Source organism: Lontra canadensis, unplaced genomic scaffold (genome assembly GCF_010015895.1).
Source record: "Lontra canadensis isolate GAN:19392208 unplaced genomic scaffold, GSC_riverotter_1.0 scaffold4, whole genome shotgun sequence".
NCBI lineage: Eukaryota > Metazoa > Chordata > Mammalia > Carnivora > Mustelidae > Lontra > Lontra canadensis.
The window spans coordinates 54,240,727-54,267,633 of record NW_022630998.1 but is presented as its reverse complement, the minus strand read 5'-3'; the positions used below and the strand labels follow the sequence as shown (position 1 = coordinate 54,267,633).

The 26,907-nt window shown below is 45.9% G+C and overlaps 1 protein-coding gene across 10 annotated transcripts in view; it reads right to left on the bottom strand.

Moving 5' to 3' along the window:
* Nucleotides 1-26,907, bottom strand: part of PPP2R2B (protein phosphatase 2 regulatory subunit Bbeta) — a 455,910-nt gene that overhangs the window by 38,258 nt on the left and 390,745 nt on the right. For all 10 annotated transcript variants that reach the window (XM_032850744.1, XM_032850770.1, XM_032850736.1 and 7 more), the window contains 2 exons: nucleotides 25,124-25,301; nucleotides 11,012-11,176 (listed from right to left, as the gene is read on the bottom strand). In XM_032850744.1, coding sequence (XP_032706635.1) covers nucleotides 11,012-11,176; nucleotides 25,124-25,301 — 343 coding nt within the window. The remainder of the gene's footprint in view (nucleotides 1-11,011; nucleotides 11,177-25,123; nucleotides 25,302-26,907) is intronic.

Here is a 26,907-nt window from a genome sequence, read left to right as displayed (position 1 = left end):
GAGACCGGGGGAATGAACCATAGCTTTATTAAGGGATCTAGTGGTCTAGAGAAGTGGGACTTGGCAATTGTTTGTAGATGAGGGTGAAGAACGAGACAGTGGATTTCATGTTCTCTGCAAGGGCAGATTAGTCCTGCAGTTGGAAATTACCGGGCTGGGGGATCCAGCTGATGGGGATTATATGAAATGGAGCCCTGTGAAATAATCCTTCTGGATGTTAGCAAAAGGTCACGCTCCTTCGCTACCTGCCAAAGAGCCAGGAAAAGAATTGATTCTTCTCTTGGGAGAAGACAGACCTGGGTTCAAATGTTAGTTTCTTCATTTTGATTTGGGGCATGTATCCTCACCTCTCTGTGCCTCATATGGAAATAGCAGTTACCAGAATGAGTCTTCATGGGTTGTCATGAGGCTTAAATGAAATACAGGAGAGTCATACCCCCTCTACTATACACACTGCTGGAGGAAAATGGAATCTCAGATCTGGATTTTTAGGTTGGGTATCAAACTATATCCCATCCACAACAGGATGGAATGGAAGAACAAGGCTGCTCTTCTAATGACTACACTGTTCACTGGAACAACTCAGACTTGATGGCCTCGAGAGCTCCTATCTTTCCCCTATGACATGAAAAAGTCAGATCACCTTCACACCAGCCCCCTGACCACAGATGGAGGTGCCCTGCAGGGTTGGTGCTGACTGTCCCTAGCCAGGAATCCTGCCTTGGTTTCCTCTGGATGAGGGAGTTTCAGGGGTCCCATCTTGACTCTATGCTGCAGACTCACCGGTATGACCTGGAAGGGAAGGGGGTTCTGGGCCTTCCATCACTGTTGCCCACAGCCACCCAGCCCCTCACCCTAGCTTTCTCTCCTCTCTTGGCTTACACCCCACTGCTTCCTACCCCTCTCTCCCCCAGCTCGCGTTTTCCTCTTACCTCCCTGGCGGCTTCTACTCAGCCTCCTGTCAAAACCACCCGCTCTTCCCCGGCCCCCCCCGGTGAATGTTGCTGAGCCCTAGGCCTCTGTCCAGGACTGTCCGCTCCTCCCCACTGACACCCGCTCCCCTAAGCCGCTTCACCCCCCACCCCATGCTTTTCTATATCCCAGCAGCTCATGACTCCTAAATTTTCTGTTTAGCCTGCACCTCCGTCCTGACGTCCACACTCAGGTGTCCACGTGTTGCAGACTTCCCGACATGGGCGGGGCAGAGACACCTCAATCTGGTGCCACCCAGAGACAATGCCTGGTCTTTCCACATCAACCTGCTCCTGCCTCAGTCTCCTCGTCCCACTGTATGTCACCCCTATGCCCTCTGTCGCTCCAGACCCAAACCCATGAGTGATCTGAGGTTCCTCTGTTTCTAGATCTCTCCACCGCCACCTCTCAGCAGTTCTGTGGAGCTCTGCCTCCTCAAGAGATTCTGCCTCTGTGCACTTCCCACCCCTTGTGTGCCCCTGCCCTGGTCAGAGTCCCTATCATTCCTTGTCCTAGCTGAGGGACGAGCCTGCTCACCAATCTCTCTGCTCCCAGTCTTGCCTCGCCCTTTGAGATCTCTTTTATGATTATAAGCAGAGTACTGGCCACTTCTCTGCTCAGAACCATCTACTGGTTTCCACCTCACTCTAAACAGAATCCAGGCGCTTCGCCTGGTCTACCAGATGACCTCCTCTGGCCCCCCAGCTGCCTTTTCGGCCTCATCCTCCACTCTGAGGCTCCGCCCACCGGCCTCCATCCTCTGGTCTTTCTTCTATTCTTCCAACACACAAGGTTTTTCCCATGGGAAGCCCTTCATGCTTCGACGTTATCTCTGTTTGTCTGCTTTTGACAATTCAAGTCTCAGTTCTAAGGCTTTCCCCGCCACCGTAGGCAAATACCTCCACCCAGCGACTCCTTAACCCTGTTTATTTCTGCAGCTTTTGTCATGACATGAATGCATTCATTCGTACACTGGCATGTCCCCCCTCGCCCCAACTGGCATGTGAGCTCTGTCAAGACAGGCGTGACTAGGTGTTGAATAAATTGTAGCTGGGTAAGTGATTTCTGGTGTCCTGGTTACAGGGTACAGGTCTGGGTCACACCCCAGCTCTGTCACTGGGGAGCGTTTCGTGTTCTGTCACAAGAGGAACATTTGGTGGCCATCAGAGTATCATCTCCCCTCTGCGTCATCTGTAAAATGTGACTTGTGATGGTATGCCCCTCACAAGGCCATCGGGAGGTCTGAATGAGCTCGCTCCTTGGCTTACTTCCTGGGCGTTGTAACATGTTCTAGAAGTTAGCTGAGGTAGTGGCGCCAGATATGACTCCACCAACGGCCGTTGCTGCCGCTGCTCCTGTTCCCACTCTTAAAAGACGCATGTGGAAGGGGAGCAGGACAGCACCAGCATCCCAGCCCTACCTGACACGGGGCTCACACAGGCCAGACACTGTTCTAAGGCTTCACAGTGCTCTTTCCTGGCAGCCCCACAAGGTCTACCCAGAAGGTATGCATTCCCACCGGTCCTGTTTTATAGACGAGGAAACTGAGGCACAGAGAGATTACAAAACCTGTTCTGGGTCACCAAGTTGGGCCACAGTGGACACCAGACTGACTTCCCGCCCCGACGCCGGCACCGTCTGAGCTCACGTGCTCAGTTTAGTCTGGAAGAAGGGGAGAAAGCCCCGAGCTCACAGGGAACGCTGTGGACTGAATGTGTGTCTTCGCTGCCAAATCCACGTGTTGAATCCTCATCTCTAGTGCGATGGGATTTGTAAGTGGGGCCTTGGGAAGGTGACTAGGTCCCGAGTGGCGTCCTCACAAATGGGAACAGTGCCTTTATAAAACAGAGTCCCCGGAGAGCTCCCTCCCCCCTCCCACCACATGAGGACACAGCACGGTGACAGCTGTCTATGAACAAGGAGGCAGGTCCCCACCGGACACGGAATCTGCCTGGGCCTTGATCTTGGACTTGCAGCCTCCGGAACGGAGAGACATCCGTGTGGGGAGTTTAAGCCCCGCAGTCTGGAGTCTACCACAGCAGCTTAAATGGATGAAGACGAGGAACACCCAGCTGGGCTGTGCACGGCCTCGCCCATCCCAGTACCTAAGACAGGTCCTGTCGAAGGGTGTGTGTGGAGGGAACCCTAGGTTTCCGTTCTGGAGCTCAGCATCCCCGCGGGGCTCTCCTGTTACCACAGACTTTAAATTGGAGAAGTACAAATACAGCCCTGAGGGGAATGTGGAAGACAGGCAGGGTGCCTGTGTCTCAGGATTCTGACCTCATCCCTGCCTGTCAGTCTCCGTCTACACCTACTCTCTTCGCCTTGCTGTGTTCCTGGTGGGTCTGCGCCTGCAGCCCGCCTTCACGTCGATCCTAATCGACTCCCGTTCACTCCATCTTTAACCACGTCTGCAGGCTGTTGGCAAGTTCAGTCTCTAGGGCCCTTCAGGGGACACCCCGCCCCCTCTTTTCTCCATTTCCATTTGAGGATTCCACCTGCCGCTCTTCTCGATCACAGCAAGTGAGCCTGGGACCCACACCTGCTGCTGCGGCTTCCAGGGCCGTGCTCCTGATGATACTCCTGTCTTCTGTTAGGCCTGAGTTGTGTCCCTCACTGACCAAATTTTTAGGTTGAAGCCCTAACTCCGAATAAGTTAGAATGTAACTGTATTTGGGCGGAGGGTCTTTAAAGAGGCAATTTACATTCAAATGACATCCCTAGGGTGGGCCCTAATCCAATAGGACTGGTGTCCTTGGAAGAAGGGAGTTTTGGACACAGACACATGCCAAGCAAAGAGGCTGTGCGCATACCGGGAGAAGACAGTCATCAGTAAGCCAGGTCTAGAATAGACCCTTTCCACACAGCACTCAGAGGTGAAGCCTGTCAATGCTCTGACATAGGGCTTCTGGTGCAGGAGCTGGAGATGATTAGGTCTGGGTGTTTAAGTCACCCAGTCTGTGGAACGTTGCTGCAGCAAGGCTAGTAAACAAATACCCCACTTTCATCTGTCTTTTCCCATCTGCCTGCCTTTCTACCACAGATGTTCGGTGAAGCCCTATAGTGGCTGGCACTACATGAAGCATTGGTAATTCAGTGGTTGGTGAGATACGGTCCCTGCCCTCATGGAGATTACATCCTAGTTGTGGGGACAGAAAAGGAAAAGCAAACATCTAGAGATGGATGTTATGAGAAAATAAAGAAATAAAAGTGTAATGAGATATAAATAGGGTATAAATGAGGTAAAAAGGGAAGTCTTCTCTGAGGAGGTCAGATTTTCCCAGAGACCTAAAAAAAATGAGAACAGTCCAGACAAGTAGGAACATGCTGGAAGAGCATTCCAGGCAGAGGAATAGCCTGTGCAAAGGTCCTGAGGTGTGTTGAAGTTCAGGAAGAAGGCCTGTGTGGCCAGACTATGGGGAGCTGACGTTGGAGAGGTGGGCAGGGACCAGATTTATGCAGTGTACTGGGAAGTAATTCAGATGTCATTTCTCTTTCATTTCCTAGGTTGTCACTGGTCCCATCTGGCCAGTTTCTCCACTCACCTGCCAACAGTCATAAATCGAGAAGGAGAAGCATGGTTCAGCCCAGCCAAGGGCTGCTGCCATCCGCACCCTATTGTTTCAGGCATTAAAATCTCAAACAGCAAATGCAACCCTTGTCACTACCGCCAGAAGGGAAAATAGGGAGATGAGGGAGCTAAGCATCCCTTCCAACCCCTGCTGAGTATGCAGAGTGAGGGACATATGGAAATTAATATATGCAGCTCTGATCACACGGATCTCCTCAGTATTTTGATTAAACGCCGACGGTTATTAAATACTCTCCTTCTCGGAGCTCATCTCCAAAAGCCAACGTTGCTTTTCATTTTGAACTCTGATGAACTGTCTCAATTCTGTTCACACACCTTGGCTGAGCCATCGTTGGCTGGCGTTTGAGGAGGATGGAGAAAATCGATATGAAATGTCAGGCAAGAGGTCAGACTGAGCTCGTTTTCCCAGCCGGCAGGAGCCGGGCCGCTGCTGCAGCTGAACAAAAGGGGGTGTGCACTGAAGAAGGTTGGCACTTCGGACGAGTCAGGAAAATGAATTTTGTTCGCTTCTTAATTAGATTAGGAGGCTGGCGGCTGGCAGCTCAGAGCCCTGCGGCTGTCGGTGTCCGGGTGGAGTGTGGCAAGGCAGGGCTGCAGCACAGGCCCACGGCCCGCTAGCTAGCTCCCGCGGCCCCCTGTGGACTATCCCCAGGCTCTGCCTCTCTAGGGCTGGGTGACCCAGGCTGCAGGGAGCTGAGCAGGCCTCCTGCTTCCATGGGCCCAGGTAACTCTTCCCTGTTCCTTTGCAGGGGGCTTCTCAGGGGTCAGGCCACAGCTCGGCGGTTACTGCCTGGGGTGTATGCTCCTTGTCTCATTCCCTCCGAGCACCACAGGCCTCTCTTTCATGCTACTTTTTAATAGCTGCAATGTCCTGTTTGTTATTCCCTGATGAATGAGTCTTACTTCCTTCGTGTGAAGGTTAATTTTATGTATCAACCTGAGCCCTGCGGTGCCCAGATAGTTGGTCAAGCATTATTCTAGGTGTTTCTGTGAAAGTGTTTTTGGATGGCTTCTATGTTCAAATTGAAAGACCGAGTAAAGCAGATCACCCTCCCTAATGTGGGTGGGTCTCATCTAATCAGCTGAAGGTCTAAACAGAACAAAAGGCTGACGGCCCTCCCCAAATAAGAGCAAATTCTTTTTAAGAGGTGATGTGGGGGTTTTAAGGGGTAGGGAAGGAAAAAATGAAACAAGATGGGATCAGGAGGGAGACAAACCATTAGAGACTCTTAATCTCACAAAACAAACTGAGGGTTGCTGGGGGGAGGGGGTGTGAAGAGAGGGGGTAGGGGAGGGGATGGTTGGGTTATGTTACGGACATTGGGGAGGGTATGTGCTATTGTGAGTGCTGTGAAGTGTGTAAGCCTGACGATTCACAGACCTGTACCCTTGGGACTAATAATATATTATATGTTAATAAAAAAAATAAATTAAAAAAAAAAAGAGGGAATTCTTCTGCCTGACTCCTTTGAGCTGGGGCATTCCTTTATTCCTGGCTTTGCATCTGAACTGAAAACACTGGTTCTTCCTGGGTCACGGGCCTGCTGGCCTTTGAACTAAAACTATACCATTAGCTCTCCTGGGTCTTGGGTCCTTGGACTTGGACTGGAAATATACCACTGTTTCCTGTGGGTCTCCTGCTATACCACTGTGGATCTTGGGACATGTCAGCCTCTAATTTCATGAGCCAAATACTTCTAATAAATCTCTCTCTTATATGCACCCACACATACGTATCTACGAGATATCTATCTACCTACCTAATCTATCTACCTACCTAATTATTCACCTCCTATTGGTTTTGTTTATCTGCAGAACTCTCACTAACAAAGACAGGAAGCTCTAAGAGGGAGGAAACCAGGCATGGTTTCACTCACATTGGGTCTCCAGTCTCATAAAGTACCTGATGTATATAGTAGGTGCTCAATAAAAACTACTTAAACAGATGACTAATGGGGCTTCATATATCTGGAAAAAGGGTTGAGGCTTTCATGCTGTGCCCCAGCTGCAGACCTGGAACAGGGGGATTCAGGTCATCTGTGCCCCTTCCTGCCTCTTGTGTGCCTGGCAGACGCCAGCATCTCACACACGTGATGACATTTACTTCTCATGAACCACTAGCCCGAGGAGGCTGTCTTGATAATTTTTACTTTCAAATGAGGAACATGGGGCTCAGAAGAATTAAATAACTTGCCCGAGGTCACCTAGTAATTGAATGTCAGAGTGGAGTTCTGATTCCAAAGCTTCTGCTCAAAACCTTTCTAGCTCTGGCAGCTTCTAAGGCTTTGTCCTTTTCCCACACTTAAGGGTTCAGGATTCATCCCACCTCCTCAATGTCTGAGTCTGACTCCTAAGCCCAGGCTCGTGTCTGCCTCACTGGGCCATGAGGACACTGGGCCCCTCGTGCCATGTCCCACATCCATTTTGGGTCAGCAGCCCAGGAGTCGGATCTGCCTTCACTCACCAGAGGGGTCGGCCCCCCGAGGTAGCTCATGTCACCCCACACAGAGCACGTTCCCCACTGAATCCCAACTCTTCACTGTGCCCCAGTGTGGCTTCTCAATGGTCCCCGTTCCACACGCTGTTTATATCACCCTTAGGCATTAATGCCTTTACTGAGTAAGTATTTACTGAGCACCTACTTATGCGCCAGGCGTTGGCAATGTGATGTGAGTAAAAACAAATTTAGTTCTTAACCTCAGAGGGGTGGTGTCTAGAAGGGGAGAACAATGAACAACCAGTATCGATGCACCACGAATGCCAACCTCTGATACTGTTTATGTTGCCCACTGTTATTTTTTTTTAAAAGGTTCCTTTCCCTCTTCCCTTCCTTCTGATTTCCATAGCCACCACCCTTATGTAGGTTATGAATTGCCTTTGTATTGAGATGAATGCAAAATGTTCTAATTGTCCTACCTTTCTTCCCACCACCACTGTGTTCGTCTTCCATAAAACATAAATTCTGTCACTCTGTTCTCCAGCCAAATGATCTCAACTCACTCTCCACATACTAGGGACTGTGTTTCTCAACCTGGGCCGTACAGACATATCTGAGGGGGAGGAAGATACGGGGATGCACCAGGCAGTTCAGAAAGCCACAGGCTGTACACTGCATCTTTTGGGAAACATCCATTTTGCTTGAAATCTGAAAGTGGGGGAGAAATGTAATTATTAAATCAAACCGAAAATCAACATTCTATGGGAGTAAAATGCACCATTCCTGTGAAATTTCAGGATAGAAAAATAAGACTTCAGAGTTGGTCTGTGGTGGTCGGCACCTTCCCCAGGGACTCTGGCCTCAGCTGTTCTGTCTGTGCGGGTGGGCCGGGCCACCCAGGGCCTGCGGGAGAGGTTGGACTGCTGCTGGAGGCCCTTCCTGCTCTGTGGCCAGGCTCACGGCCTGACCCGCGAGCTGTATGACTCGGGGAAAATGCTTAAGAAGCACTGGCTGTCACAGGAGCCAGACTCTGAGTGAGGAGTCCGTACTCAATGAGTAAATGAACAAATGCATGAATGAATGAATACATGAAGTCATATGCATTTAACTTTGATCTTCAAGGACCAACCTGATATGAACCATCACCCCTCTTTTACCTCTTCCTTTGATATTCGTTCCCCCAAACTTGATTCTATATAAAGGTTCCACGTAACTTCCTAACTTCAGGTGTTTGCCTATCCTGTGTGCACCACCCAGCACCGCCCCCCGCTTCCCACCTAACCAGATCCTGTGGGTTCAGAAGGACTACTCAGCCTCTGCTTTCCTTGTGACATCTATCACAAGTGTCCCACCTCCGTAGAACAGCCCAACCCCTGTCTCCACCACTCATTTGAGTGTTAAAACTGTGCCGGAAATGTTGCCTGGGTCCATCTCAGGTCATGAGCCAAATTTTACATGCACCAAATGCAGGAGATGACTTAGCTTTGCAGTGGACCCCTCAGAGTTCTCAATAGTAAAAGACACATCACGGATACAAGAAAATCATGCTGAAGGACTGATAAGGGATTTTAGTCTAGATATGTAGTTCTCAACCAGGAGCAATTTTCTCCCCGCCACCCCCCGGTATTTCACGACATCAGCAGATCATTTTGGTTGTCCCAACTTGTTTTGGCCACTCACAACCAATGGGGAGAAGGCCAGAGATGCTAAACATTATACAAAGGACAACACCCTTCTCCGAAGAACTATGTACCCCAGACTCAATAGTGCTGCCGTTAGAAATCCCTGTCTACATGATAGTGTCCTCCTAACTTGTTTCCTTATCTCTCTTTTCTCCCTCTTAGAGGCCAGCCCCTGACTGGGAGAAATCCTGATCTCATTACTCCCTTGGTTACTTCAGTGGCTGTTCACTGGGTTGGAGAAAACATTCAAGTTCTTCAAGATGGCCATATGCTTGGGCCCCTGCATCCCTCCTGAGCTCCAACTCACTTCCTTCTCCAAGTCATTCCCTATGTACCAGCCTTCTCACTCACCCTGCAGTCCAGCAAATGTTCTGATCTTTTGTGCCTCAGCACCTTTGCTTATGCTCATCCCTCTGCCTTGAATATGTTTCCTCTCGCCAGCTTAGGTAAGGTAAGTTAAGTAAGTTAAGTAAGTCCTGCTCAAAGATCAGTGCCATTCCCCGCAGGAGCACGTATTTATTAATCATCTCTCATGTGCCAGGCCCTGGTATAGGTGCTGGGGAGACAGCTATGAAGAAGACAGAATAGGTCCAAAGAGCTAACCATCTAGAAAGGCACTCTCCAATAGAACTTCCTACCATGATGGCAATGTCCTAAACTGGTACTAATATGATAGCCACGTGCCACATGTGGCTACCGAGCTCTTGGAATGTAGATAATCTGAATTGAAATCTGCTGTAAGCATAGAATACACAACCTGTTAATCATTCCTCTAGGCCCCATGGCAAACTCATGCGGTGGAAATTACTGTTTTACCTGTTTTGGAGATGAGAAAACAGGCTCAGAAAGGTTAGGGACAGATGGACAAAGTCAGGCGGCTCAGAAGGGATGAAGCCTAGCTATGACCTGGGTCTATGTGGCTCAGAATCTATAGTCTACACACCACCACAGTCTACACACCACCACAGTCTAAACACCAGCTCCCCAGTGCGATACTTCTCATGCCCAAAGAGCAAGGAAAAATGATGAAAATGACACAGATATTCACCCCTGTTCTGGCCATACACCGACTCAGTCATCCTATCACTCATGTCAGGGAGTGAATCTGGAAACTGGGACAACGGGAGAGAAAGTCTTCATTTCTTGGTCTCCACAGCCAAAGGTATAGGCCAAAAAGCAGAAGGTGATGGGGGAACGAAAAGAGCTCTGGTCCCCTCTGAGCACTGTGGCAGCTTCATGTTACTTAGCCTGAGACGAGACATGGATTATCACTGCCTGTAGGCACTTCTTCTCTGGGAGCACTTTCTTTTCTAGAAAGTTCCAGGACCACCCTGTCCACCACAATACTTGCTGTCGGTGCCAGTACACTTCACCTGCTCACAGGGGTCTTAGAGCCTTTGGTTTCTAAGCACTCAGTCCCCACTAGTTTGGAGCTACTTCTCTCCAACAGTGCCTTGAAAACCTGCACGACCATGACCTTTGAGTCTGGCTGCTTGTTTAACCCATCCCCTTTCTCTGAAGCTCTTCCCTCGTGCCCACTAGACCTCTAGAGTTCTGGCTCCCAAAGCCACACCCTCTTCAGGAAGGCACTAACCCCTTCCCATGGGTGTTATTCTTTTTTTTTCTTTTTTAATTGATATACTCAAAATACGACATTGTGTTAGTTTCAGGCATACGACGTAAGGGTTTGACGTATATATACATCACAAAATAATCACCAATAAGCCTAGTTAACATTCGTCACTGCAGAGAGTTATGAATTCTTTTTCTGGCGAAGAGAACTTTTAAGATCTACTCTCACAGCAAGTTTTAAATATGCAGTAGACTGTGATTAACCTCGTCACACCCCCAGCCGCCATTCGTGATTGCCTGCCTACTCTCAGCCTCTCACATTGCCCAGGGGCCCTCTTGACTGTGAAGATCTGTGCAGAAGCCACCAGCCCCTGACCAGGACACACTCCTCCCCCTGCCCCCCACCCCAGCCTATGTCAGCGATCCCCAAACCGGTCTCCCTTCAGGGGACTCCTCAAGCTCATTCTCCCCACAGCAGCCAGAGTGATGTTAAAACATAATTCAGATCAGGTCACAAGGTTGTGGATTCCACAACCTTAAGTGAACGCTGGTGGAATTGAACGCGAAGGGGCACGTGTACCAAAACACCAGATGTGGAGCGGACTCCTGAGTCAGGCCAATGCCCGGACTTGGCCCCCGGAGGCTGTCAGGTGGGGATGGGGATCCTTGTCCTCTAGGCTCTCCCCTCCTCCTCCCGCAGGTCTGGGGCCCGCCCACCTGGCGCACCCCATCTGTGGCACGAGGCTCACTACTCACATTTGCTGTGCCTGTCACACAAGGCCGACGCCCTCATGTCACACAGCCGGATGGTCCCTTTGCTGCTGCTGTACACGAAGCTGTTGCAGTGATGCGGGTGGAACTCGGCCGCTGTGATCACCTCCGTGAGCTCCTCCATGTTGGCTGGCTTAATGTCCACAATATCTGGCACAGGCGGGTCAAGGACGGAACCGGGACAAGCAGGCAGGACCTCAGGGGTGACGAGTAGCAGCACCGCCTGATTTTAGTGTAACCTGTGAGCATTTACCGCACACGGGGAATCTGCAGAGGAACCCCGTGAGCACACGGGCGGGCCTTCCTGGTCTTGGCAGAGAGGCCTAGGGATGCCCAGGGCTCGGAGGCATCATTAGAACTCCGGTCTCCCTGACCCCTTAGGATATTTCATCCTCCCCCCAGGGAGAACATGCCCCATTGACCACCAGACTTACCTGCTCACGCTATCATGCTAACATGTGCTGAACTGCAAAGACTTCCATTTCTCCTCTGACAACAGCGGTCATGAAGCCAGCCCCATCCAGCTAAATAATTCAGTTTACCTGCATCTTTCCGCAGACTCCTGGGCTGAAAACTGAGGTCCACAGTAGACTGTGAATCCTCTCCCATGAAATCCCTGAGATCTTTAACAGCACACCGGTGAGAGTAACAGTGGCTGCTACTACTACTTAGGGAGCACTGACTCTTTCTAGGCCCATTGCTGTGCAAAGCAGATCATGTATTTTAGTTCAGTTAAGCCTCAGAACATCGCGATAACCTGTCCCTTCCTGATCCCCATTTGTCAGGGGTGGAGAGGGGGGCCTGCCCCATGTCCCATGGCTGGAGGGGTGGCACCAGGATTTCCTCTCAGGCAAAAAACTTGTGCTCTCGAGGAATTAAGCACCATTTCGCTCCCCGAAGATACATGGGACCTCAAGCTTCCAGAAGCTGTGATTTGCTTTAGAGCTTGGCTGGGAGTTTTAAGCGCCCCCCCAAAAAGCTGTCCAGTTGCATGGTGGGACCATTTCAGCCTCCCATGGAATATATCTTTGTTTTAGCATCTGTTTTTTTTTCCTTCTTTAGTATTTTCCTTTCTGGTCAAGAACTATTATAACTCCATTTTTCAAGACCACATCCCTGTATACTGAAATGAAACATCTGGTCTTTGAATTATGGATGTGACTCCGTGGGCACGAGGTCTGTCAGGAGGGAAGGGACGGGTCCGTGCCACCCCAGAGCTCAGGGCACCTGCATGCAGGTTGGGGGGGCACCTGGCTGAGGCGCTGAGGACCTGAAACTGCCTGCAAAGGCACAGGGCTCGTGACATGGATGCTGTCACACGGGAAACCTGACCAAAGCAATTCCCACTTTTCCTAGACCTCCCCACTCGTGAGCCCCCTTTGTAACTGTGCCCACATGTACATCTCCAGCGGGGATCTGCTCAACACGTGTCCTTCCGAGTGGTTTCACTATCGACTCCCTTCGTTCCCTTAGCCTTGTCAAAGCTGTAAGCTTAGAAGTCATGAAACCATGGGTTTAAGGGGCTAGTTACATTTTAAATAATATATATGAAATAAATGCATATCAATTAAGATAAGAATGTTGATGTCTGTGCCGGGAGCTCGTCCATACTGTTTTGGGAAACATGCATCGACTGAACAAGCAGTAACATGACACAGACTCTGCTATTAGCCTGGGATGGAGGCAAAACTTTTCTGCTTTTCATAAAGTTAGGGGCACAGTCCCCTCCTTGGAGCACACATGAGGTACAAGGAAATGTGCTGGTATCTTCAGTCACACCAGCACGGACACAGTCACCCGTTCCTGCATGTCTCCTATGCTCCAGCAGGCGATCTGGCGCCATAAGGGCTCTGTAGTCTGTTGTGCCCTTCTCCCCTTCAATTATCTCTCAGAAGCCCTGTCGGGGCTTTCTAAAATTAGTTCGCGACTCAACTAACATTACGTCTTACTACCATTTCCCCCACCAAGCCCGTTTGCAAATATGACTTGGGTCTCCAGAGCAGGTGGGTCCCCTGGATTCACAAAACACTACCTTTCAACTCAAGGGCTGCCACAGTTTTAAATCTGATTGCAGTTAGCCCTGCTTGCTGGGGCACAGGAGGCTGGGCCCCAGGAGGCCCTAAGCTGCCTCTCTGATGTTCTCTTCTGCCCTCCCCCCACTCACACCAGACCCCTGCCCTGGGCTTAGGTGGCCACGGGCTGGGGGATCGGGTGAGCAGAGGCTCGCGTGTAGCTGCTGTCAGATCTCATCGCCCTCTGGAAAGAGCCTCCAGAGCCTAGCACGCCAGGGAGCGTGTTTCTCTTTTCCTAAAATAGGGCACAAAAATCTGGTGTCAGCTTTCTCAACCGCTACCAGGAGAGCTCTAAAAACAAGCCTAACTGGAAGGGATCATTGCTGTGTGGGAGGGGGAGGTGCTACAGCTACTGTTATTTCTTTCTTACCTAAAAATAACGGCCCGAAGTCAGAACGTGTGAAAATGCAGTGCTTAAAGATATCCATGAAAGCAGGAAGGAACATTCCCCCAGCACCCAGAACAGCACCATGGGCATGGGCTCCGGACTCTGCTTAGGGCTGCTTCCTCTGGGTCTAGGCTCCTTCCTGCATTCCCTCCCTCCCTCCCTTCCACCCAAGCTGGATGTTGACGCCTCCCCATCATCCCTCATCCCCAAGCATCGCCCTTTTGACTAGAATGTCTGACTCCACAGGGTTCAGCGATGGCTCCAATTCTCTCTTTAATAACTGTGATGCCATGGACAGCAAGAGGATAATAATCAATAGTTAATATTTACCGAATGCCATGCATTGTCTCATTTGACCTTCATCTCTGCCTTCTGAGGTCAGTACTAGGAACAGGCCTGCTCTCCAGGGGAAGAAGCAGTAACTGAGAAGAAGTAACGAAGGTCACAGAGCAGGGGGCAGAGCTGGGATTCCAACCTGGTCTGTCTGACTTCAGGGCCTGGGAGCTTGGCCACAGGCTACTCTCCCTCTCCTGAGGAGGGGCCCTTCCAGAGACAGCCCTTCTGACCGCAGTCATCCTGGCTCTCTTGAGACTCCCTCTGGCTAATCCCAGAGGGCAGACAGACTGTGTTTTTTAAATTCACTGACCACTTTGGTGGCCACATTTTTCAGAATCAGAGTTTGGACACAGCATCTGACACAGGATTCCTGTCTCCTATGATGGGATAATTATTTTTTCTTCTTTTTTGAGCCATCAACTAGAACAGAAACATATGGGATTTCTTGAACTGTTCACTGATCGAGGATCTGCTGAGTTCTAAAAAAACATGCGGGAGGGGACTAGTTACCAAAATTCTGTGGCTGATGGGGATGAAGGGATGGGGTATTTTGCATCTACCTCATCCAGAAACCCAGGACTTTCCTCTTACTCTGTTCTAAAGGGAGACGCACGCCTTCAGCATATGTGGTTTTGCCCTTCATGTCAGGAGGGAAAGAGAAAAGAGATAAGCAGTGCATGGCTTCCTGTATTATCTTGAAAACAGAATGATGCATTTTGACAGTCAATTTTCTCTTCCCTTTGCTTTAGAACTCTCTATCCAAATTATTTCCCTGTTGTCCCGAAGAACTAAATGGCAAAAGCAAAGCATAACACCAGATTCATGGCTAATATACAAGGCAGACAGCCAACAGATTGCTATTAAATTAACCCTGGGGCTTGACAGATCTGTTCTTCCTGACCCCAACTGCTTATGGCATTCCTTATTAATGCTGAGCCCAGACAAATTACCTCTGCTAACAAAAGGGGTTAATCTGCTTCTCTGTTGGGACTCTGGAGGCAGCTCCGAGGACAGGAGGGGGCACAGCTAGTTTGGCAGCTGAGCTCTATGCTTGGAAGGCGGAAGGAAGGAAGGTGAGGGCATCACTGTGCCAGGCAGGGCCTAAGGCATCATTTAAAATAATAATTGAAGACACTGGGAGGTCACCCCTTAAGGGATTGGCTTCAAACAAATAAGAAGCCAGAGTCATAAATTACATCACCAGTGGAGTGAGGGAATGGAGAAGGTAATGGCAGGACGCTAAGGGGTAGCATGGGGGCTGTTCAAAAGTCATTTCCTTCATCTCCAATTTGGAAAAAGCTTTCTACCAAAAAAAAAAAAAAAAAGTCTACTGCAACACGATTAAAAAAAAGAGAGCGACAATAAACTGTATATACAGAAATAGGGAAACGAGTAAGTAAATTTTGATCTTCCTCATTAAATTGTTTTTGCAATGAAATTCTAAATCTGTTAAAAAGCTGTGAAACACTGCATCTATAGCATGATCATAAGGTCATTTAAAACTTACACTCTGGAACTGATGAGCCAAAAGGCGAGATTCTAAATGTTAGTAATAGTTCCATCTGGGTGGGTCTATGAATTTTCAATTATCAGTTATCATTTCCACATTTTCTCTTAATCAAGTAATATTTCAGGACAGGAAAAAACAAGGTATTATATGAATTATATAGTATATATTATTATACTATATATACTATAAATATATATGTATAGTGTAAATGTGTACATATAAAAAATATATATATATAAAATTAGGTGAGAGAAGTTAGATACAAAATATATACACAGTCTGACCAGAGTCATGTAAAAAAAAAAAAAAACAGAGAAAGAGAGACAGAGAGAGAGAGAGAATACAGAATGGAAGGAAATGTGGTTAGTATCTTATAGGGATTAGATGGAAGGTCAGCATGTAAATTACCCTTTAGTAACTCTAGTTTACAAAGGGTAATTTACCTTTACCATTCGTTCATTCATTCATTCCTTCACACAAATCCACAAATGTTTACAGAGAAACTGCTAGTACTTTTCTGGGTTGGGGCGGGCAGGGGTGAATACAGCCATGACCAAAACATCTAAAACATCCTCCTGATCTGTGGAGCCTATATCCTAGCAGGGCACATGGTCACAAAGCAAGGCAGATCAGCATAATATATAATATACTAGACAGTAATAACTGCTAAGCAGAAAAAGCAAGCAGGGAAGAGAGGGAGAAATGGTACGTGTGTGGGTTGACAGGGTGTGCGTAGGTCCTAGGCTGAATGGAAGGCAGTTTTCTGGAGAAATAGAGTTAAGATTTTTTCTCCTTTTATTATTTATTTGTTTTTCTCAGCCCTTGTAGTTGAATTAGCTAGCATGATGTTAAACTGTGATGTATATCCCCTGCATATACAATCAAAACTAAGCGGTGAGATTATAGGTGATTCTAATAATCTCTACAATAAATACTTATTTTTAAACAATAAAAAATTAAAAAGTAGTTTCCTTGTGTTAGAACCATCCATGAGACAGGTGAAAGACCAGAGGCCTGATCACCATGGGTAAAGTTCAAGATGGTACTGTGATCAATACCATGCTTGGAACAAAACTGGGTCAGGAGATTGGGATCCAATTTTGATTCCAAGTCTGTTTTGCTTGCAGAACATAGGAAAGCCATTTTTTTCTCTCTGGGTTTTGATTTTTTTCATCTTTGAATGGACATAATCCTATTTACTCCAATAACCTCTGAGAATTTTGATTATGAAATAATTCCAATAACCTCTGAGAATTTTGATTATGAAATAATTTCATGGAGAAAGTTATTAAAGAGCTTTACAGTAGACTGAATAATCCCATCTCCAAAAAATTTATTTTTCCACAGATAGCTTATGCATTAGTTTCGTGGGCTTTTGAAGCTGACGGCCTTGCATGCTTCTGTCTTTATCTGTGCAGATTTTGTTGATAATAACAATATTTCTTTTGTTTTTGTTTTGTTTCATTTCCTAAGCCCCACCTAAGCTGATCAAGGGCAGGAAAACTGAACAGGAGGCCTTTCTGCAGGCCGGGCTGGAGAGCAGAGTCTACACTGGCCTGGGAAAGACACCCATGTTCAAAAGCAGTTGAAGTTTTTCCTGTTGAAGTAGTTAGAGTCTGTCAGTACCGAACGTGGAGAACATTCTTAACCACATTAGAGTTGGATTTCCTTTTAGGGGACATGAATTGCTTTTTTTTTTCCCCCCTTTCCAAAGTCTGAATGCAATCTTTGGATATTAAGTACTGATTATCAAGCTTCCAGATCTTGTTAGCTGAATGGATGTGTTATTGATGATAAAACACCAGCAATCTCTGAAGAGGACTCTAAGGGATATTCCTCTTTTAAGAGCTTAAAAAAAGCCAATGTGCAAATATTTATGGAGGGTTTGCCAATTGCTAGGCCTCAATATGAGATACTGACAAAGAGACACATGGTGCCACATTAGTTACTGCTTATGAGTATGTAGTGAGCTACAAAAGACACTGGGCTAAAATTATCTTCATGATTTGGGGGAGGAGCACTTGAAAATCCCATAACTGTGGACTCTACTATTCACGTGACATAGAGCTTGAATTCCGTCATTAGCAAACACCCAGTATTCCCTTCAAAGTTCAGTTCGGATGTTACCCTTTATGATGCATTCTAGCCTTTCCTTCATGATTCTCCCTGTCCTGTGTCCTAGCACCTTGAATACATCTAACACGTAGTCCATATTATCAGTACTAACTGAGTAATTTGAGATGGTCAGATAGAGGATATCTCACTAGAGTATGAAGTAAGAGTGACCGAGATTTTAATCCCCAAGTCTGTGACCAGCAACATAATATTGAAAGCCTTTAGACTTGATAGCTCATCTACAAAAAGAGGCCAGAAACTATAAGAGATGATGTGTAGAACATACCTGATACTTAATACAGGCTCCAAAAATTCTTAGTCTCACCTTCCCTAGGATGACAACATGTCTGTCTCCCTCCGTCCACATACTTGCTTTGCTGGTTTTGTGATATGTTAACTTGGTTAGGCTGAATCCCTAATGTTCCCTTTGTAGGATATTTCTGGTTATGTTGGGCTAACATGGGCTCAGGAGGTTTGGAGGACAGAAGGGAGGAAGCAGCTGTTGTGTATCTCTCTCTCTCTCTCTCTCTCTCTCACACACACACACACACACACACACACACACACACACTCTTCCTCCCACAAGTTCTATTGTTAGGGAATCTGCTGTAAGAGATTCTGCAGATGTGATTAAAGACCCCAAGAGGTTGACCTGAAGTTCATCAAAGGAAGATTATCCTAGGTGGGCCTGGATTAATCAGCTGGAAGATATTTAAGGGAAAGCTTAGGCCTCCCCTGAGTAAGTGACTCCTAAAGGCTGCTGGGTTCAAAACTGTTCTGTCTTCCTGACCACGATGTGTGGACAAGCTTCAAATCGTGCTTGTGCTGTTCCAACCCACCTGTGATTTTTCCATTCCTGGCTGATTGCCTTATAGATCCCGGACCTTCTTGGTCAGCCACACAACTGCAAGGCTAATTCATTTTAATATGTCAGTCTCTCTCCCACTCCCTCCTGTCCTTTCTTTCTCTCTGTAGGCAGAAAGACAGATGAACAGACAGATACACACACATACACACACTGCTCCCCCAAGAGTTTTGCTTCTCTGGTTGAACTCTGATTCATCTACCCTTCAGATTATAAGAGCCATAATAACAGGGATGGAGTTTTACTCATCTTGGCATTTCCAGTACACATAGTAAGTGTTCAATAAATGTTTATGGATTTTACTTTAAGTCATTGTGACTTAGCAGCCTTCCCTAGGCATAGTTTTTTAAAATGTAGAAAATCCATAGTAGGTCAATAATAGGTCAAGATGCCAGGCCTGGATACTGTAAATCATTTACCTTTTTTTTTTTTTTTTTTTTAAAGAATGGGATCCAGGCAACAAGATTAGAAGAACAGAGCCTGGGAAAATGTTACAGATAATAATAGCTTCTATTTATTAAGTCTCTTCTCTGTGCCAGGTGCTTGGCTAAGAAGTTGACATGATGATTTCATTTAATACCCACAATAACCTTACAAGATACCTGGTATAATTATCTCCCTTAAAAGATGAGGAAATGGAGGGTCAGAGAGATATTAAGCAACTTTTCAAGGTCACACATATTTTAGGAGATAAAACTGGATTCCACTCCACTGAATGTGACTCCTGAGTCTAACTTCCAAGCTAACTACTACTAACTACTAAGCACTCCTAACGACTAAGCTCTACTTCTCTAGAAAGCTCAAAAAGCCCAAGAAGTCTGCCTAGCTGCATTCTTGCCTGCTCCCTTGACAACACGAGGTCCAAGGGGCTTTCTCCATGCAGAGGGAAATCCCTTATCTCATCAAATCCAAGGTATGGCACAGACAGAGAGTCAGCAGCCACATAAGCAAAGCACCAGACCTTAGAAAACCTACCAGGGCTGTCACTGGAATGCTCTTCTTTTACACTAAATGCCAGTCTCAGAGTGATATGTACATTTGTGGATGGAAGCCAGAGCAGCAATAAGGGAGATGAACTGGTATCAGGCCCTATAGTCTCCTTCAGAGCCTGGCTGGTAGAATCCCACCAGAATGAAAGGAAGGCCGCTGTCCATGGTACTACAGAGAGACAAAAGCCAGGAGTTGAGGTCCCCTAATGAGAGAATCAAGTCCAAAAGGGCCTCAGCTTAGTTGACAAATGAAGCTGATGCACAGGGCTGCTAAGACCAAGTTCAGTAATGAAGCACCCTCTGATTCCAGATGTCTTCTCTCAGAGAGATGTTCTATGTCATGCCCAGAGAACAGACTTCTGTAAGATGTGGCTTCTGCTGACCATTTTAGGCTTGCTTACACTATGTTCCACCACATTCTCTGAGCTCTAGTCACAATGGCCTTTTTGGAATTCCCCCAACATCATCATCCTCCCTCCTGCGACATGCCCTTTGTACATGCTAGACCAATCTCCCCCGACCTCTTTGCCAAGTTAGCTCATACTCTTTCTCTTTCAGATCTTGACCCAATCATCAATTCCTCTGCAAAGTCTTCTTTTACTCCCTCATCTGAATCAGATTTCAAAAAAGAAGCATTCACACAACTGTATTTCCTTTCCTCACAGGGCTTTCTTCTGTTTGTAATTAAAAAGAGGTCAGGGGAGATTGGTCTAGCATGTACAAAGGGAGTGGTTATTTGATGAATATCATTCTGAAAGCAGGAAATTTCTTTTCACTTTTTCTATCCCCATGGCTTAGGCGCAGTGCCGGGCACAAACTAGGTACCCACTATCTAGTTGTTGAGGGCTGTCTCTTTACTTTCACTTGACAGGAGCCTGTTAATAGCTCCCATACTGGACTAGTAAAGGCCCGGTGAACTCATTCTTAATCTTGAGGAGAGAATTCTAAGTATCTGAAGTATACCACAGAAAAATAATTTGAAAATTAGTGTTGCTTCTTGCCTTAGAAAGTCACTACCCTAGCAATGAGTTATTATTATCCTAAAGTAGTTAACCCATTAAGGCCACACGGTCTGACCATTTCAAGACAGAACCTGTTACATAAGACAAAGACAGATTGGCTATGGAGGAAAGGGAGAGGATTCAAGCTGTCATGAGGCCAGGAATGATACAATCTGATCTGTTATTAAACACAAGGCCCTCGGCCTCGGAGATCCTGCAAGCATGTGGGATCTAGAGTAGAATGAGCAACATCTTGAAAAGAGCATCCAGCTGCAAAACCGAAGGAGGAGTCTAGAATGGAGAAGACCAGACAATGAATGAAGCAGAATAGAATCCACTATACTATCATTCAACTTTTTTAGTTTCCTTGTTCTTCCCATGATGATCATCCTTGTTTTGAAACCTGCTGATTGCTCATTTAGCAGGGCACTGACCTAAGCATATATGTTTCTGTATGCATATATGTATAAGCATTATATGTGTCCATATACGTACATACATATATAGGCATATACACATATATGGGTATATTTTATATGCAGTTGACCCTTGAACAATGTGGGGACTAGGGCCAGAGACACCCGTGCTATCAAAAATCCACATGTAAATGTTGGCTCCCTTAAATCTTAATGACGAATACCTTACTGTTGACCAGAAACCTTACTGATAACCTAAGTTGATTAACACATATTTTGTATGCTATACATAATTATAAACTGTATTCTTACAATAAAGCAAACTGGAGAAAAGAGAACATTATTAAGAATATCAGAAGGCAGAAAAAAATACGTTTATAGTACTGTACTGCATTTATCAAAAAAAAAAAAAAATCAGCGTGTAAGTGGACCGGTGTAGTTCAAACCCCTGCTGTCGAAGGGTCAATTGTATATATAAAATTTATCCACATACACATATTAAACATATAAATCTTTCAAATATAAATAAATAAAATATAATCTTTTAAAAAGTTCTCACAATCCTCTCTGATAGAGCTCCTCTCTAAAGATCATGGAACAGAGGGCCGGATAAATTAAGAACCATGTTAAAGCTTCCATACTCAGTAAGTGGTAGAGCTGAGAGTGAACTTTAGGACTTTGAGAGCTTCTAAAACTTTTAGGACTCCACAGCCTGTGTTCTCAACCATAATGCCAGTGTCACACTAAATGCCAGGCAGGGGAAGTCATGACTATTTTTTAACCAGACTGCAAGACCGCTCGTCTTACTATTCACTTTTCTTCACATATACTTCCTCTGTAACTTAAGTGGATTTCTCAGGATCTATGAAATCATCAGACTGATATGATAGTTCTATTTTTCTAGTCATCACAGTCATAAATGCTAATTCTGAAAACAAAGAAAGGCCCCATGGTGCTCAGAAGCCCCTTCACTACCATCCCCATAGTACTCCTACAGTGCTCCGGGAACCCCAAGCATTCTAACCTGAACCACGTTTTCCAGCCTTTGTAGTGGATAAGAGGCATCATGGAAATGGTGCTAAACACTGTGTGATTTAATAAGAGCTGCCTGCTGGCTGGTGTTTTTCTGAGGGTGTTTTGAAAGCTGGCTGCATCCTCCACAGAGGTGGCTACACTTCAGTGACAAGAGGCAAAAGGGTCCCAGTTTGTACCGTCAGCTCAGCACTTAAGGCGGTGTGGTTAAAAAGAACTGAATAGATACCAGTGATCATCATCCTCATGATGACGATGATGATTTTACATACGGCTGCTTTCAGGGTGAGTGGCACAGTCTCATTTGTATGCCGGCATCTGGCAGGCTGTCACACATCTGCAGAATATAACCTAAATTGTGCTATTAATATTTCCCCTTTGCATTCTCCCCAAGGCATCTGTCTCCCCAAATGCCTAAAGAAACCCCCCTCCCTCTTGAAGGCCTAGAGGCAAATCCAGAAAACAAGTCACCTAGACTGGGGACAGCAGGAGCTCAGAGAGACAGCAGCTGAGACCAAGCAGATTCCTGGCTCTTGGAGAAGGTGTAAAGGGAGAGAGGGAACCACAACCCACATTCATCCTATTTGCAGCTGAACTTCCAGACAAAATGTGTAGGCAGGTCTTCTGAGGCTCAGATAGTAGGTAGAGTCTGCTCTGTGACCAACAGGAGGTGCCAGTCATGGTCCTGGGGATCAGGTCTTAGTGCCTCCATCACTGTCATTGCTTGCTTAAACTGCCTTTCTTAGAAGACCTTGGCAAACCAAGAAACAGACTCTTCCATATACAGAACAAAGTAATGGTTACTGGAGGGGAGGTGAGTGGGGGATGGGTGAAATAGGTGATAGACATTAAGGAGGGTCGTGATGAGCACTGGGTGACTTATGCAAGTGTTGAATCACCATATTGTACAGCTGAAACTAATATAACACTGTAAGTTAACTGGTATTTAAATAAAGACGTAAGGGAAAAAAAGCTTTGGGCAACTATCAAGCAATTTTCTGTGGTGGAGACTAGCTAGCTGTGTACCAAAACCAGGTCAAGATATATATTTTTTAAACACACATAGCTACACTACATTTCCCAGCGAGCTTTGCAGTTAGAGGTAGACATGTGACTGATTTCTAACCAATGGGATTCATGCTATTTGAGGGCCTGGCCCAAAAGAGCCTCCTGTGTGGTTCTCTACAATATTTCCTTTTGTTGTCTTGACCGCAGGTCAGGCTGGTGACAGTGGGGAGCTGCAAGATGGAAGGAACTATTTCTTTGATTCACAGTTTGGAGGAGGTTGCTTTTTGGTGGGGATGATCATAATGGACTTTATAACAGAAATCATCTTCTTTGTGTTTGAGACACTATGTAGTCTATTTTTATCAAAAGATTCATAGCTTTACTATAACGAACATAATCTTTAAGTGAAATTTCCAGCTTAAATTTCATGATCACTGGGGCACTTGGACGGCTCAGTCAGTTAAGCATCTGACTCTTGGTTTCAGCTAAGGACAATCCCAGGGTTGTGAGATTGAGCTCTGGGTCAGACTCCCTGCTCAGTAGGGAGTCTGCTTGCTCCTCTCCCTCTGCCCCTCCCCTAGCTCATTCTCTTTAAGTAAATCTTAAAAAAAAGCAATCAACTGTCTACTGGATAGTTCCATTTCAGTGATCTATCACACTTCAAACTTGCCCTGGCTAATCAAAATGGCATTTTCTGTATCTCAGAATGTTTTAGGTACTCAGATACAGGAATGGATCATATAAAGCCCTTTCTCTCATAGAATTTACACTTAAATATGGGGAAATCCAAAATACACACACACACACACACAATTTCAAATAGTGGTATGTACTGTGAAGATAAGAGGGATAGAGGACTATTTGTGGCTACTTGGTAGTTAATGGGAAAAGGGCCACTGAGGAGGTGTCATGGGTTTGAAATGTGAACGATGGGATGTAGTTAGCCATGTGAACTCTGGGGACAGAGTATTCCAGAAAGAGGGGACAGCAAACACAAAGAAGAGACATAAGAACAAGGTTTATCCAGGAACAGAAAAGAGATGAGTTGGCTGAAGCAGAGTGAATTCGGGGAGAGTGATATGACAGGATATCAAAGAGGGAGGTAGGGACCAGACCATAGAGAATCTTATAGTTCAAAGTAAAGAACTTGGGTTTTATTCTAAATTCACTGGGAAGTTATTAGAGTGTCTTAAGCAGAGGAAGAATGAAATCTGAATTAAATACCGAAAGGTCCACTCTTTTATGGGAACATGAACTATGTAGAAGATCAAGAAAAAAAGGAGACTAAACAGGAGATTACTGTAGTCACATAGAGGAAGGGATAGTGGCCTATGCTCATGTAGGGTAGCAGGAGTGGAGAGGGAGAGAGAGCAAGGAGCTGATCTGAGATATACTTCAGAGTAAGCACTAGTGGGACTCATAGATTGGGTTGGGGGTAGGGAGGTTGGTGACTGAGAGAAAAAAATCCATACTGACTCCCAGGTCAGGTGCTCAGCAGTCTGGATAGAGAAATCATTACCTGAGAATGGGAATTCAAGTGAGGAGTCAGGGTTGTGGTGGGATGGACCACAGGAGAGGTAGGGAATGACCCATCCATATTATGAAACAGAGACTCATTGTAATGGAATTAGAATGTTGGCTCAGACGCTCATTCAACAATTTTCTTGATGTTGCTGGATTTTAGCTAAATAGGGGACAGTAATATTTACATTAGGGGGTTGTTATATCAAATATACTTTTGGTGTATGGGGACTAGAAGGAAGCATGATGGGGACGTGAGGGTTGCTAACACAGTTTAGTTTCTTGATCTGGATGCTGGTTATACAGGTGTGTTCTGTGGAAATTCATCAATCTGTAAAATTACAATATATGCACTTCTCAAAATGAGAGTCAGTGCATGAAGCTCCTATTGTAGTGCTTCAAATTCAATAAATGGCAGCCAGTATTATTTTACCATGTTGATAAAACAAAAACCATCTCATGAGTACCTGCTGCCCATAGAGGCCATTTATAAATCCTTTCACAAGAGGAAGGAACCCTAACTGAATTCTGGGGTCTTATCTTATAGTTGATAAAGGTGCAACTGACTTGAGTTCACGACACATGAATGTCTCCATGCCAACGAACGGACTCCGAGTTCCAACCCAGAGGCAACGCTGGACTACTACGTCAGTAATTCAACACTTCTCTAAGTTTGTTAGGATGAAGGATGGATGCCGACACAATTGAGAAGGGAACAGCCCTCCACAACTGCTAGGAGCAGTGGTAGCGATGGCTTCTTTCTCTTCTACTTCCCCCCAAGCCTGAACATACCTGAATACTTAGGATTCAAGACAACTGGTTATTGGCCCCCAGGAAAGGATACTAAAACTTTGATTGGTTATTTCAAAGTTCCAGAGGTTAATCCTCAGGTCATCAGCTGACATGTAGGTCTCATAGTCGCTGTTGACTGATATAGAGTTGATGTGATATGTGTGTGCGTTGGCAAATACTCTTCGCGGGGTGGCCTCCACCATCAGGTCCATGGGTCTCAGGACAGGCACCTGGGATGGAAGAGAAACAGATCACTTCAGAACCAAAGCTCTCCACCAGGGAAAACGTGTGCACATTTATGTCCTTCACCATACACACAAAATCATGACCACAGTTAAAAACTTGAAGTTAGAGAAGTAGACTGATAAATCCCAGGTTTCTGTCTCCTCTGCTGCTTTTAGTTTTATTTATTTATTTATTTATTTATTTATTTATTTATTTATTTATTTATTTTTGGTCTATTCCTTTCCGTTTTACATCCTTCTCAAAAGATGTCACCATCACTTAGCCCTCATGGGCAATTTCATCCTTTATAGGCTCTGAGCGTTTTTTCCCTGGCTGCTCTAGGGGGCCTCATCCTAGGGTCACTAAACTGAGAATCTACAGTGCTGTCCTTAGCTCCCAGAGCTGTTGCTCCAAGCTGCTCGCTTGTTTGTTTCAAAAAGAGGTATAGTGGGGGCACCTGGGTGGCTCAGTCGTTAAGCGTCTGCCTTCAGCTCAGGTCATGATCCCAGGGTCCTGGGATCGAGCCCACATCGGGCTCCCTGTTCAGCGGGAAGCCTGTTTCTTTCCTCTCCCACACCCCCTGCTTCTGTTCCCTCTCTTGTTGTGTCTCTCTCTGTCAAATCAATAAATAAAATCTTTTTTTAAAAAAAAGAAGTGTAGTTTAAAAAGGAAGTTGACAATTATCATATGGCTTCACTTACTTGTGGAGTAAGTGAAGGAGAGGAGAAGTGAGTTATGGGAAATCAGAGGGGGAGATGAGCCATGAGAGACTGTGGACTCTGAGAAACAGATTGAGGGTTTTGGAGGGGAGGAGGATGGGGGGGATGGGTGAGCCTGGTGGTGGGTATTAAGGAGGGCATGTATTACATGGAGCACTGGGTGTGGTGCATAAACAATGAATCTTGGAACACTGAAAAAAAATTATAAAAAAAATAAATAAGAAGGAAGTTGTGGGCAAGTTTCAGAAATATCTAGTTCAACTTTGATCTACATTTATACCACAGAGCTTAGGAAGTCTAGATCCCATCCTGGCCTTTTCTCCAATCTTTAAGGGCATTTTGGGATAATATATCACCACCTAAGATTCTAAGAGCCCAAATTCAGCCAAATTAGCATATAGAGCACTCATTGACATCCTGTTTTACCTGGGAAAATCTTGGTTTATACCTGTTGTCTTCATGTACCAACCACATAATATCCACTTCCACATCAAAACTGTCTTAGTTTGGACAATAAAGTATATGGTCATCTTACTGATATATACAGTGTACTCAGTGATTATTTGTCGAATGAGTGAATAAGAATATTTGAGCAAATGTCTTCTTCCCCATAGGCCAAAGAATCAGGCGGTTACATCGATTCCAACACATGAAGCTCTTCCTGGCAAATATGAACAAAGATGCAATGCTCTTTTGACTCACTCTTTGAATTCAAGGGCACTTCTGACTACACCCAGGTGAACTGGCTCCTGAGAAAGTGAGAGAGAACCTACCAGTGCCTGACAGGAGACAGACTAAAAACAATACAAAACAAACACAAAACACAGATGTGATCCTTTACCAGAAACAAGAAAGTAAAAGGACCAAAACGATTTCAAGGAAGTCATCTCTT